The sequence below is a fragment of the Sturnus vulgaris genome, chromosome 3, assembly GCF_052056855.1.
Source record: "Sturnus vulgaris isolate bStuVul1 chromosome 3, bStuVul1.hap1, whole genome shotgun sequence".
Classification (NCBI taxonomy): Eukaryota; Metazoa; Chordata; class Aves; order Passeriformes; family Sturnidae; genus Sturnus; species Sturnus vulgaris.
In genome coordinates, this window is record NC_142245.1 from 25,132,689 (window position 1) to 25,145,902 (window position 13,214).

Consider the following 13,214-nt stretch of genomic DNA (forward strand, 5'->3'; position numbering starts at 1 on the left):
TGCATCTCTTAGTGGGCAGTGATCACTTTTGCATCAGATAGGACTAATTTATCAGACTATTGCCTTCTTTCTCTGAAATGGGAAATTAGCAGTAAGATGGAGAAATGCCTTGTACCTTAATGTTGAAACTTATTCAAAGAAAACATTACATTTGTTTGGGGGTATTTTCCTCCTATTGGTAAAGTACTTCTTGAATCAACATAATATTAGGGTGGTGAAATTCCATTAGAATGTGTAGTCTTGGAGGCTGCAAATACACATTGTTTTCAGTTTTAAGTGTTTGAGGGATGTGGCCCAGGCTAAATAGATCTAAATGTAGCATGGGTAGTGGAGTTTGTTGTTATTGTTACATTGGATGAGATTGTCCCAGTGCTAAAAAGACAATTTTTCCATAAGTGTTTAGTTATCTAACATCTTGGCCTCAAGTTCAGCTATCTTTCAAGGTTAGTGAAAATATTTACATTAAGAACAAGTGGAACTTGATGAGATTTGCAAATGATGTCGTAAGAATAGGTTCACCTTTGAAATGTGACACGTGCTAGAGCATTGGGCTCAGAGCAGCCTGTGTGAGGCTGTTGTGGGGGGCACAGGGCTGCCAGGGCAGGCAGCAGCACTGGGTTTGCCCCATCCCTGCCTGAACTCAATGGTGGGGTAAGAGCAGAGCCCACAGGGGGCTCAGAGCAGGGCCCCAGTGGAGCTGGTGGGGATGGCACTGGATGTCTGCACCTCAGTACAGCATCTCACCTCAACACTTCTATTTTAACCATAAAATATAAAATCACTCAGAGATGGCTAATCCTAACCTACATAACATTTAGTTTGCTATATATTTCAGGGTCTTTTTGAGCTCTTTGAAGATGCATGAGATCATTTATTGCTATGTATTATGTATGTTGGAGAGAACATATTGCAATTTAAACCAACATCTGGCTGTCCCTCTAACCCACTGGCTTGGCAGGAAAGGGATTTGTAAACATTGGTGTGGGAGAATTGAGCGTTGTTACACCCAGGCAGAAGTGTCAAGGCTTCAAAGCAGATTTCTGTTATCCTTTTTCTTTCAGTGTGAGTGATAGTGTGTAGAACACAGAATCAGCAGCATGGTCTGTGTCAGGGCTGAGCTCTCTGACTCTTCCAGCCAGTGCAAAGGCAGCGATGTGGAGCTGCCTGGAGCTCACTGTGAGGCTGCAGATCCAATTTCACTTGCCCTGCACCTCCCCTGTGCTCCCTGCCAGCACCCTGGCGGGTCCATACCAGCTTGATGCTAAGCAGGGAGACACCCAGGCATGCTCAGGACCCAGAGCACTCTCCTGGCACTGCATCCTTCTGGCATTCTGTCATTCAGTAGCCTCACGGGTGACCTCCAAATAGTATGACTCAGTCCTTCTGGTAGTCAACTTCTGGTTCTTTCTTCCAGCTTGAATACATTATTTGAATTCTTTCAGAAGGATTTTATCTACTGAACCAGCATTAGCTGGTGCATAAGGGCTGTATGCCTGCTGTTAGGTTTAAATCCCCTCTCAGTCACAGCCAGGCATTCTGCTGCTGCTGGAGAGGCAAGTCTGTGACCTATGGGCCTGTTTCCACAGTGAGGGATAGTGCTGACTGTGATCAGAACTTCAGATGAGCCAAAACAACCATTTTGACGAGTGCAGCTGTTTTTTGAGGGCTCCAGCTATGCAGTCAGCAGTGTGAAGGTGTGGGCTGGGGCTGAACTTCCAGCATGTCAGCAGATCCCAGGTAGCTGCTGCTGTCTCCATTTGCCTTACATCAGGGATACCTTAGCAAAAGAGGAGAAAGTGTTGGGCATTCACTAAGAAGGCTGTGGGGTGAAAGCCACACATACAGCCACTCTGAAGTATTTGGTACACTGGACTTCACCTGAAGTGATTAGTGTGCCTGTCCTACAGGCTGTGGGCATTTTGAACCTTGCACCACTGAAGTCTGAAACAGATAAGGAGGAAGGAGTTTCCATTTAGTCAGATGGCTCTCTTAGCTGGTGATAATATGAATCATTCATAGTATATAAAGGTACAGAAAAGGAGAGAGTAAAATGTTGTCTTATTGGTGAGCAGCTACCAAAGAAAGATTTTAATAGAAACTGGATCCTCCTCTTGCAAATATGATAACAATGTTGTGTTCCAGTTCATCATTTGGTGATCACTTGCCTGAAGGGATTTTGCAGCCTGGAGCCCCCTGGCCAATTGCTTTGTTCCCTCACCCCACCGCCTCTAGGAATTTTAACAGCTGCCAAATGTCTGGCAGGATTTAGTAAATGGCTGACCAGTTCTTTTCCATGTTGGAGTTTGATTGCAAATTGGAAGACTTGGGAAATAAGGAGGGGGAGAAAAAAATCCTAGCCAATTGTGCACTTTTTTTTTTTAATACCAGATTTGCATGTCAGTATCATATATCTCACCCATGACTGCAAAGCAGTTACGTCAGTACACAGTTCCTCTGCTTGAGGCAGAGACTACTGCATAAGTAAACAAATCATAAAGGCCAGCCAGCTTTTCTCCAAAATGTTTTTGCAGCATCTCACAGAGGACCTGGGAATGGGGAGATGGGACACGGGTGTATTTCTATTCTGGAAGCAATCAGGATCTCTTGGAGATCTCTGTGGAAGAAGCTGGCATGGTGGATGGCACAGCAGCCAGTGCAGAACTTCTGCATGGCCCTGGCATGGCTGCTGCAGGCTGTGCCAAGAGACCCTTTGGGGGGGCTTAGGGACACCTTGTTCTTAATGCCCACTGAGGAAGGGACGTGGATTGACATCTGTCAGTCAAGAATGTGGCAGTTTGTTGCCTGGCAGAATGACGACAAAAGGAAGAAAATAGATGGTCTTACAAAAGAAAAAGGAGCAGTAAAAAGAGATGGAAGGGTGGAAGAGTGACATGGATGTCACTTTTATTAATTTGCTATCCATGATTCCTATCTTATGTAAATGTGTGGCTTCTCTGGAGCCTTTCATAGCTTTATTGTTACTGTTATTATTACTCTTATTTCCCTCAAAGGAAGTTTGTGCACAGAAAAAATACTCTATCTGTATTTGTCTTGCAAAGCCAAGTGTTCAACCTTCAGTGTGCAACCTGGCAAAAGGGTTTTGAGTCTTAATAAAGATGACCCAGTGCCTGTAGGGTAGATACCTTTCAAAGCTGGTCCTAACATGGTGCAGTGCAAAAAAGCATAGCAGAGACTTTGAACAAGCTTAGAAGCTTATTCTTTTAACAGCAGTCCATGATCTTGTACTTCTGCATGGTGGTTGTTAACCAAGGTATGTATCCTAAATTTTTAGGATGAGCAAGGGTTATTTGCATGAATGTGCATTTAATGGAAGTTATTTTAAATGAATAGAGAAATAAAGAATTCCTGTCACTTTTCTGTTAGGATCTAAAACCAATCCTGTGCAAGTTACTTGCTTTTTGCATTTAGTAGCAATATGTATGTTCCTAATTCCAGTGTAAGTTGGGATTCATCCATATTTTAGCATCATGCCTTCTAGGAGTAAATCACTCTGGAGTCCATGAGGGCCAGGCTTTACAAGGGAGAGTGGCAGAGGCACGATGCCCAGCCTGCATTTGTTTAGCTGTTAGCAAGTGTGGCAATGGGACTAAGGAGCCTTTAAAGGAGCACAAGTGAATTTCAGCCGACCTGGGGCAGGTGGGAAGGTGATTTTTTTTTGTTTGTTTTGCTGTTAGCTCTCCCATCTGTGGGTGCAACTTCTGTTTCACTTTCAATTGAAATCAAGTGTTTCACACTGCTGTTACTGCATTCTTCTCCAGGGACATTCCAGCTATATTACACACCTTGACTGGTCCCCGGACAACAAATATATAATGTCAAACTCAGGAGACTATGAAATACTATACTGTAAGTATGAAATTAAATACACTGGAAACAGAGATATGCATTAGCTGTCAGAGTATTTAGAAAAGTGTGTTTGATCAGGACTGTACAAAATGCTAACTGACAAAGGGACTGATTTGAACTTGTGTAACCTGATATCTTGATGTTATTCAGAGCCATGTATTACCTAATGGCAGTGCCAAATATAGCTTACTTCTTTACAAGATCATAAATCAGTTTAACAGCATAGAATTTACAGAACAAGTGGCTCTAAGCTTGATGTTGGCCAAAAGTTCTGTAGATTGAAAATAATATATACAGTTGTCTAATTAGTGTCAACAATACCAGTTATTTTGGAGGAATAAAATCAGTGAGCCTGTGCCACAGTTCTCTCCTGGTGTTTCTTGTTTGAAACTTTATCTTGGCTGGTGATGGTGAAAACTAAGAAAAACAGTAATGCTACTTTAATGAGTTAGTGGTAATAATGTTTTTGTTTGTCTTTTTTAAATATGTGAAAATATGAATATAACACATAGTGGTTATTCCAGAAGTTCAACGTCAGTAGTGCATATCAGTCTGTTTTAATTTTTTTTTTTATTCTTATGGCTTTAACTGGCTCCAAGAGGATTGTAGTTTCTTCCCTTTACAGGCAAGAATATCCAACAGTTTAAATGTCTGTAACCTTAACATATTTTTTCTGCCTGTCACAGCTTAGATTTCAAATCTAGATAGTGCAGTCTATCAAAAGGAGATGTTGTTGTTTATAATTTCATGTATAGGGAAGAAAAGAACCGTGACCCATTATTACTGGCTTGGTGTATTGCAAGACAATCTTTTCTAGTTAAAAGCTGTAAAGCAGTCTAAGGCTTCTTTGGCAGTAGTTGCTCACTGTTTTAAAAGTCCAGCTTCCTGAATGATTTATTGAATTTTAGCACATCAGTGGAGCTGGTAGAAATAAGAAATTATTACGTTACAGACTTCATTAAAGTATTTTATAGAGTTAGTAGCAGGGTACTCAAGTTGCAGGGAAGTGTTTTTGAGGTTATGCTATCAGAGGAGGGAAATGAGAAGTAAAAATTACTCATAAAAAAAAAGTAAAGCTTCAAATATCTGGAATTTGATAAAGCTGCTAGTCTGTCTTTGCCTCTACAGTTTAATTCCAGATGAAATTTAAGATGCATTTACTTACTGCATCTCTCCAAAGAACACCTATGGAAATATAAATTTGCATTGCATAACTCATCATTCACTTTTTTTTTTTTACAGGGGACATTCCAAGTGGCTGTAAGCTAATCAGGAATCGTTCTGACTGTAAGGATATAGATTGGACAACGTACACTTGTGTGCTAGGCTTCCAGGTGTTTGGTAAGCACTGTTTAACTCACTTCTAAGCTACTGACACGGTGCTTTTGTGGTTTTGTTTGCTTCAATTTCTCATTAAAAGTACACTGTTAATGATTATTAAGGGATGGTGCTGAGGTCACAGACCAAAGTGACTGACCACAGTATTTGCCTGTCTTACAGTGCACCAAGTGTTCTGTGGAAAATGCACAATTGATTTCTGTTTAGTTCTTGCAGTTTGGGGGTGGACTCTCCCACTGTCATTTTGGGCTGCCAGTTATGGAGGCACTGAAGCAAAAGGCTTATATTTTAAAGTGCTCATATGGCACATGTGCATTCTCCTTTTTTTACCTTGTTTTGGGACAGGAACAAGAGTGTTAGGAGTGTAGATTATAGTTCATAAAATTATGACAGCACTTTGATACCTGTAGTCCAAGGTGAGTAATATATTTTTGAGTAATAAAAATGCTTTAAAAAATAGACCGATTTTTACTTAGTAGTTTATTTTTAAAATGTACAATTTAAAAAGCTGACAAATCTGCATTTAATAGAACTGTCATAGGCTGTGGCAAAACACTTCAAATTGCTTTTGCTGTAGTCAGCTCTGTTGGCCATAAAGGAGGAACCCCTCTGTGAGGGGTTTAAAAGTAGGGTTCAGCTTCCCAATACAGTTGTGTGAGCAGGGTGCTGAACATCTCCCTTCCACCACTGAGATCAGGCACCTGCCTCTGTTGGTGGAAATACTAAAAGCAAGCAAATCAGGAAATTCTTTAGAGGTAAGAATTAGATCTACAAATCTTCTCTTCACAGTTGCTAGAGTTCAACTTTGAATACCAGTTTACATGCAAGATAGAAGAAAATCAGTGAAGTGTGAGTCCTTTCTGTAGCTGCTGACACCTCTTGTGCATATTTAAGGGCTGCCATGTGTTTAATGAGCAAGTAACCTCAAAGGATGGAGGTTGGAGTGAGGGCTAACACCGACACACTTGTGTGGCATACTGATTGGGTGGAGGGATTTGGTGCTTAATAACCAGGCATGATTTCCTTTTTGGATACCAAAGATCTGACACAGAATAGGAAAAATACAGAGATTAGAGAAGGAAGTTGATGGACAGAATAAATAGTTCTGATTTTTTTTTTGAGCTTGGTAGGTAGCAGATAAAACAGGAGCATGCTCTTTCTGGAGCTGAATACTGTTGCTTATTGCTAGTTTGATGAAAATACTGGCTTCCATTTTTAGCTTGAGAGCTGTGAAATATATTGTGCATTTGTAGGTGTTTTTATTCAATCTGTCCGGGTGAAGTAGAAGCATCTCCTGATGCTCTGTCCATGTAAGCCTAGGCAAAAAAGGAATTGGTCCAGAGTAGTTGTTTCCTCACTGGCTTTGCTACTGTGACTGCAATAATAGTGCAGCACAAAAGCCTTTTTTAAATGGAGTATCAGAAGATTCAGGAGAGGCCACAGAAAGTGAAAAGCAAAACTCTGATAATAATATAATGCCTTCCACCAGGAACAAGGAAATCACTTGGTAAGGACTGCATATTCCTTATGGAATAGGCTTGGAGCTGAAACATTTTACATTTTTTTGCAGAGTACTTAAATCTATCAGAAACATTGAGGTAGCAGGCTCTGTAACTACTGAACTTTAACCACTACATTTGGTAGAGCAGACAGAATGAGGGCAGCAGCTCTCTGAATCCCAGGGCTTTCCCAGAAGTGTCCTTTACTCCTGACCTAAGGAGGTGAGATGTGGGAGTGCAGAAGGAGTTTGGTTTCACATCTAGACCACTGGCTTTGTCTTTTTAACAGCTGTTAGATAGAAACTGTTGTTAGTGACTGGGGACAGGCTGCACATGAGCAGCTCCCATAACCATTGTTTTGAGAAACCATTTTACTTAGTGCTTTTAGAAGTGGATAAGTCTCCTGATACTGTCTGCATTTTCTTTTGGATTAATAGAAACTTCAACCACTCTGAATTAAGTTTAATTAGTTTCAACTGCTCTCAAAACCTTCAGTGTGCCAGAGAACTGGGAATGAAGTAGATAAAGCAGATAATGGGATGGTATTCCAGGGCAGAACAGAAGATATTTAAACTTCCTAGCCAAGATTCATCACACCCAAATTTTATATTGTCTGCTAGTTTGACACCCATTGCAGGATCTTAAAATTATGGTTTGACCTCAAACAAAGGCAAGTATTTTCCCATTAAATCAGACAGTGCAGCTAAGCCAACCTATCAGATACTTGCTAATCTGGCTTTGACCCAGGGGTTAACTGTCTCGGGGATCCAAGCAAGCCAGGGGCTGCTCACTGATGTTCAGGAGAGAGGGTTAAGTTAATGGGGTCTAGGCTATTGGGAGTATGTGTTTTATAATTCAGCTATGTGGGTAGTGTGCCATGGGATCAGGCATGGCACTGTTGTCAGCAGAAGGAAAGGGATGGAAATGTGTGTTTTGGATGAGAATAGCATTGCTCCTTTTGGCAGTTGTTATTACTACTGGCTCAGCAGTATCATCACTCTGCACCCCAAACATTTGAAATCACTCTTGGGTTTGCTGCACATTTCCCACAGTTTTGTCTGAACAGATTCTTTTGAGAGGCTTACTGCTGTGTTGCTGAATTTGTTATAATTAAAGTGCTGCTGTCATGCCTTGTAATAAAGTCCCATTATTTTGGGGGTTTTGTTATTTTTACGGTTAAGAATTTTTACAGTTATCTTAAGAATTCAAGACTCAGTTGTATTAACGTCTTGGATTTTTTCATGTTTGCCTGATGCATTGAGAGCAAATCCTGCTGTCTTATGTATGACAAAGGGTTGCCTTACCTTTGGAACTGCTAAAGGATTTTGCGAACATAAAAGATGTTTAATAAAAGCTTCAATTTTGGATATTAGTCCTTTTAATCTTAAATTAAAAAGAAGAGGAAATTAAAAAGAAGAGGAAATTGCATAGTTCTTTGTCAAAGCCTGCCTAAGGTGGTAGCTGAAACTTCAGGCATTTATTGCTCCCACATGATGACAGTATTTCATATATAGAATGAATGAGGAAAGGTAAAATCCATTCATGTTGAACTACTTGAAAATTCTTAAATAGTATATATTTTTCACTTTGATTTCATCGATGTGAGAACACTAAAATGTTTCTGAATACTTTCCTTAGCACTTCATGTCTTTATTTAGTAAATTACCTACAATGTAGCTTATTGGCATTGTAACAAGTTTGACAAGCTGCCTTTGTTATTCTTCAAAGAAAATAAAGTTCTTACTCCACCCACTGAAGAATAGGAAAAAACAGCTTTAAAGTTAAATCCTCTTTGCCATTTTGCTTAAAAACAAGATGATAAAGCAATTCCGATTTGGCTTTTTGTGCTATATAAAACAGTAGACAGCACATGGTTTTTATTTTATTGAAGTCAGCAACCGTTAGGGAGGAAGAATATATCTGATAATCAACAGCCCTCTTGGTTAATTGGACACAGTTTTTTGGGGTGTGGGTGAAATTTGAGGAGGAAAAATTCCTCCTAACTCCTAGACCTAATCAGAAACCTAAGTCTGATCTTAAAAACATGGTACCTTTGGCATATATTAGTATCTTATAATCCCTTGCTTACCTTTGTTCAGCTTTCCATGCAGATGTGAATTCTGTTTTTATTACAGGAATCTCTAATGTCTTTATGTTTTGTTAAAATAATTTTGTTTAGAGTCTACCCCACCCCAAATTTGATCAGTGTTTTTCATCTAGGAAAAGTTGTTTTTCTTTTGTCTAGACATATCTGTGTCACTCTTTTGACTTAAAACCATATTGAATTGTACTTAAGCACTTGACAGCACTTACATCTATGAAACTTGCACAGGCTGGGTTTCTGTGCAGTGTATCATCACTCAGTTGTCTTCTTTGAGTTACACAAATACTAAGATTTAAAATACAAGAATTCAAACAAATTAAACCAGAGAAGGGATCACAATGTACAGTACCTGGGTTTGCCCTGTGCCTCAGCATCAGTGTTGCTTTTGAAACGCCTGTGCGTGAATGACAGTAATAAGAGCTACCAGTTTTAGCAGCAAACTTAATCTAAAGATAAGGTTTAAACAAGCCTGAAATTTTGAACAGGAAACAAATGTTAAGCCCAAGATATCATCCTGACTGAAACTGAGGATTTTGGGAGAACAGGGTGAGGGGAGCAGCATTAGACTAGCAAAATATTAATGGCATTTAATGCAATGCACATTCCATTTTCCAGCTGAATTTGTCTTACCTTTTGTTCATCTTGCCTTTTCTCACAGGTTTATAGATTTATGTTCGTGTACTGTCTGTTGATTTGTGTCCAAAACCACCATTGCTGAATATCTGCTCTACTCTTTCCTAGGAGTTTGGCCCGAAGGATCAGATGGGACAGACATAAATGCCCTTGTCAGATCTCATAACCGAAAAGTGATAGCAGTGGCTGATGACTTTTGTAAGGTCCATCTCTTTCAGTATCCCTGTTCCAAGCCTAAGGTAAGTCTAGACCAGTCTAATCCATGTTCTTGTTTACATTGCCCGAAGCTTTCCTTGCTTCCAGCATAGTTGTTTTGGAGCCTGGCAAGCAAATACTTCTTTTATATTCAAGAATCCCCATTAATTTTACATATAAAATAGAAAATGTAAAACAATATAAATATAAAACAGTGTACCTAAAAGGGAAGTGTCAATAGGTATTCTTAAATTCTGGAGACAAGTCTTGATGCTTTGTGTTTGCTGGCCTTAGTGTTAGGTCCATTATTTTTTCTATAAAGATCTAAATCTGTTCCAATTTGCAAAGAGGAGAGGAAGTATTGTGGTGGGAAATCGAATATAAATATAATTCTTTACTCTTTCGTGAACTAAGATCTCTCTTGCAGGGCTAGTAGTTTTAAATTTCCATATCATGTGCCCTTCAAGTCAACATGTGATTTGTCTTTCTGCTTGTTTTCAATAGGCCCCGAGTCACAAATACAGTGCTCACAGTAGTCATGTGACAAACGTCAGCTTCACTCACAGTGACGGTCACTTGATTTCAACTGGAGGGAAAGACACGAGTATTATTCAGTGGAAACTTGTGGAGAAGGTAACTCTGCCACCAAATGACATTGTCCTGGATATTGGTGCCACCAAAGTGCCCGTCCCTGCCAGTGAGAACGCTGTGCAGTCTCCTGCACATCTCCCCCAGCCTTTTAACGAAATGAACCAAAACGAAAGCGTAACTGGCAGCTCTCCCGCTTCCTTGGAGAGCAACCTGGAGCAGTCAGCGGAGCACAGCGAGGAGCAGAGCGAGGAGCAGAGCGAGGGGAGCAGCCTGGACCCTGCTGAGCCCAGCTACGAGGAGCCCTCCAACGAGCTGAGCGAGGAGCACAGCGAGTCCACGGTCACGGAAGAGCAGCAGGATAACTCACCGGTGTCTTAATGCTCCCAGCTCACGTGGCTGTTGTTTCCCTGTGGTGTGCGTGCTTTCATTACAAGGGTGAGGGTTCAAATAGGGAAGAGTAGCTGAGATTCATGACCTCTCCAGATTTTGAGTTTCAGTGAGATTTTTTAGTCTGAGCTTCAGTTCAACGTGTGGAACCATCCCAAGGGCCTGGCTTGATGGTCTGTAGCAAGATCTGGTCGCAGTTAGTAGTGGACATTACCATAGATCCATTTCAGTTCTGAAATTGCTGTCAGGAAGTGGCATGAGATACATACTGGAAAAAAAGGTTAGCTCTGAGAATTAGCTGAAGTAGACCACCTTAACTATGTGAAAGTGCTTTCTAGAAGAACTGAGCTGATGGGAAGCGCTGAGCTGTTCCAGCTGGGAAGCACTGTGCTGCTTTTTCCAGATGCAAAGACAAACAGAATGAAAAAAAGCAACCAAAAAGCTCTTTGTAGGGCTGTTTTCCTTTGTTTTTTCTTGAGAAAAATAGAGGAAAAATAATGTAACAATGCCACATGTATGGCGATGCCTTCTTGATCTAACACATATGCAATTTTCTAACACTACTAATTCCTTGTGGAGTCTGGATGTGCTCAAAGTTGGTCTGCCCTGGGTGCTGCTAGTTCTAAGGCAAATCCTGTCAAGGACTGGTGTTGGCTGTTCCATTTTCACGGACTCTTAACTAGCAGACTAACCAAATACTGGTGTGTTTCACTTTTCATGACCTGAAAGTTGACTTAAACTATAGGACATAATTGTCTCTTCAAAGAATTGCTTGCCAAGAGAGTTGGAAGCTTGGGAGAATCTTTTACAGTGGCTGATGTGAACAGCAGAGGAAGCATGACAAGAACACAGAAGTCAGATGGGCTCCAGAGTTAAACTTTAAGCCTTCAAGCAGAACTTGCTCCATCCCTAGTATGAAAAATATAAATACAGTTAACTTAAATTATTAAATTGGTGCTTAGAATTAGTAGGTTGATAATTTTTTTCTTCTGAATTTTTAGAGGTAATTCTTAAAAATCATTAAACTGCATTCTCTACTTTCTGTTTTTTTCCCCTGGCTCCTTTAGCAGTTGTGATATAAGCATACAGTAATTTAGATGATGATGATGTGATTTTTTTTGTTGTTGTTTTCCCTAGACTTGCTGATCTATTGTTTTTGTGATTTTATTTCTACCCCACCCCTCCCTGGGTTGCTGTAAGCCATGCAGCTCTCATGTGGCTATACCTGGCCAGTTACGGGATATCTTGGCATTTGTTATGCATTTGGAAAGTACTTTTTTTACAAAGCCTGTCAGATAGCTACAGTTTTTTCTTAAGTGCATACATTTCCTACTTTAAAAGAGATATAGATTTACTGGCAGATATCCATTTCCTATGTACTTGTTTATATTTTGATTACATAGAACTTTCTTTTTTAACTTGCTGCATTGTGCTGGTATTTTAGTTCTTAGTTAGAATATCATGTTTAGAAACTTTGGATGAGTTCATAAGTCTTAATTGTGCAAACGTTTACGTGATTGTGCCATTCCAAAGTGCATCAAAACTGTCATTCCCTTACTAGTATCTTCTCAGGAGAAATGCTACAGATCAGGTATTTAGTCATCATTTGGAAAGATAAAAACAAATGGACTCCCAAAGGACATTTAGAACATTTATATATAAAATATATAAATATATATATACACACATATATATATATAGAAAAAAAATCCTCTTGTTTACAACAGTTCCAGAGAACCTCAAAGTAGTTCCCTTCAGATGGAGGGAGATATGGATTCCAAGCAACCCATCTGTTTAAACTGTGCTCTGTACATAGAGTTTTACTGGAGAGCTCTAGTATGCCTGACTTGCAAATTTGCCAAATAGCAGCAGTGGAAGATAAGGTTCATAAGCTCATCAAAGTTCTTGGTTACAAAGGAGGAATATGCTGTAGGTTTAGAAAATAATCTTAGTAAAGGAGAAAGAATAGTAGAGCTAACGAGGCACAGAGAGCTCTCTGTCATTTTTATGAACTCCACATAAGCAACATATTTCTCTTTGGAACATCTGTCACCTGGGGTTGCCATGTAAGTGAGAGTTAGAGTTGTGATATTCTTGTGTAGTTCAGAAGACTCTACTAATATGCAAAAAGCCTTACAGCTTTCAATTGCTGGCAACTACTGTTTAACAAATAATTAAATCTGTGATAATGGATGGAAATGGGATTATGTAACTGTAGATGTTTTAGAAAAATAATTGTGAATGAATTATGGTTAAGAGTGTTTCATGTGAAGATGTTTGAGCCATTTCTATCTATCATGCATTCCTGTCTTGAGGCAGAAAACTTTGAAGATTAAAAAAAAATAAAATAATCAATATAAAATATTGCAGTGTCTTTCTCCATATCTGTTCTGGTTCCTTCTGTACAGAGTGGATGCTCTCATCACAGTTGCAATGTCTGGGTCTGTGATTTTGAAAAAACTTTCTCAATGTGTGCTTTTTTGATAACCTTCCAGACTGTCTAAAAGTAAGTTAATTCAGCATCGTGTATACTGTTGTCAGATGTAATTATTGCTCTTGTTTACGTCTCAAAAGTTCTATGACTTCTCCATTTTTCATGA

The 13,214-nt window shown here is 39.6% G+C and overlaps 1 protein-coding gene across 5 annotated transcripts in view; it reads left to right on the forward strand.

The window, feature by feature from the left end:
* The window catches only part of EML4 (EMAP like 4), a 146,256-nt gene extending 133,278 nt beyond the window's left edge, over window positions 1-12,978 (forward strand). For all 5 annotated transcript variants that reach the window (XM_088161221.1, XM_088161219.1, XM_088161220.1 and 2 more), the window contains 4 exons: window positions 3,780-3,867; window positions 5,110-5,208; window positions 9,550-9,680; window positions 10,141-12,978. In XM_088161221.1, coding sequence (XP_088017347.1) covers window positions 3,780-3,867; window positions 5,110-5,208; window positions 9,550-9,680; window positions 10,141-10,605 — 783 coding nt within the window. In that variant the 3' untranslated portion in view covers window positions 10,606-12,978. The remainder of the gene's footprint in view (window positions 1-3,779; window positions 3,868-5,109; window positions 5,209-9,549; window positions 9,681-10,140) is intronic.
* The last annotated feature ends 236 nt before the right edge of the window (window positions 12,979-13,214 follow it).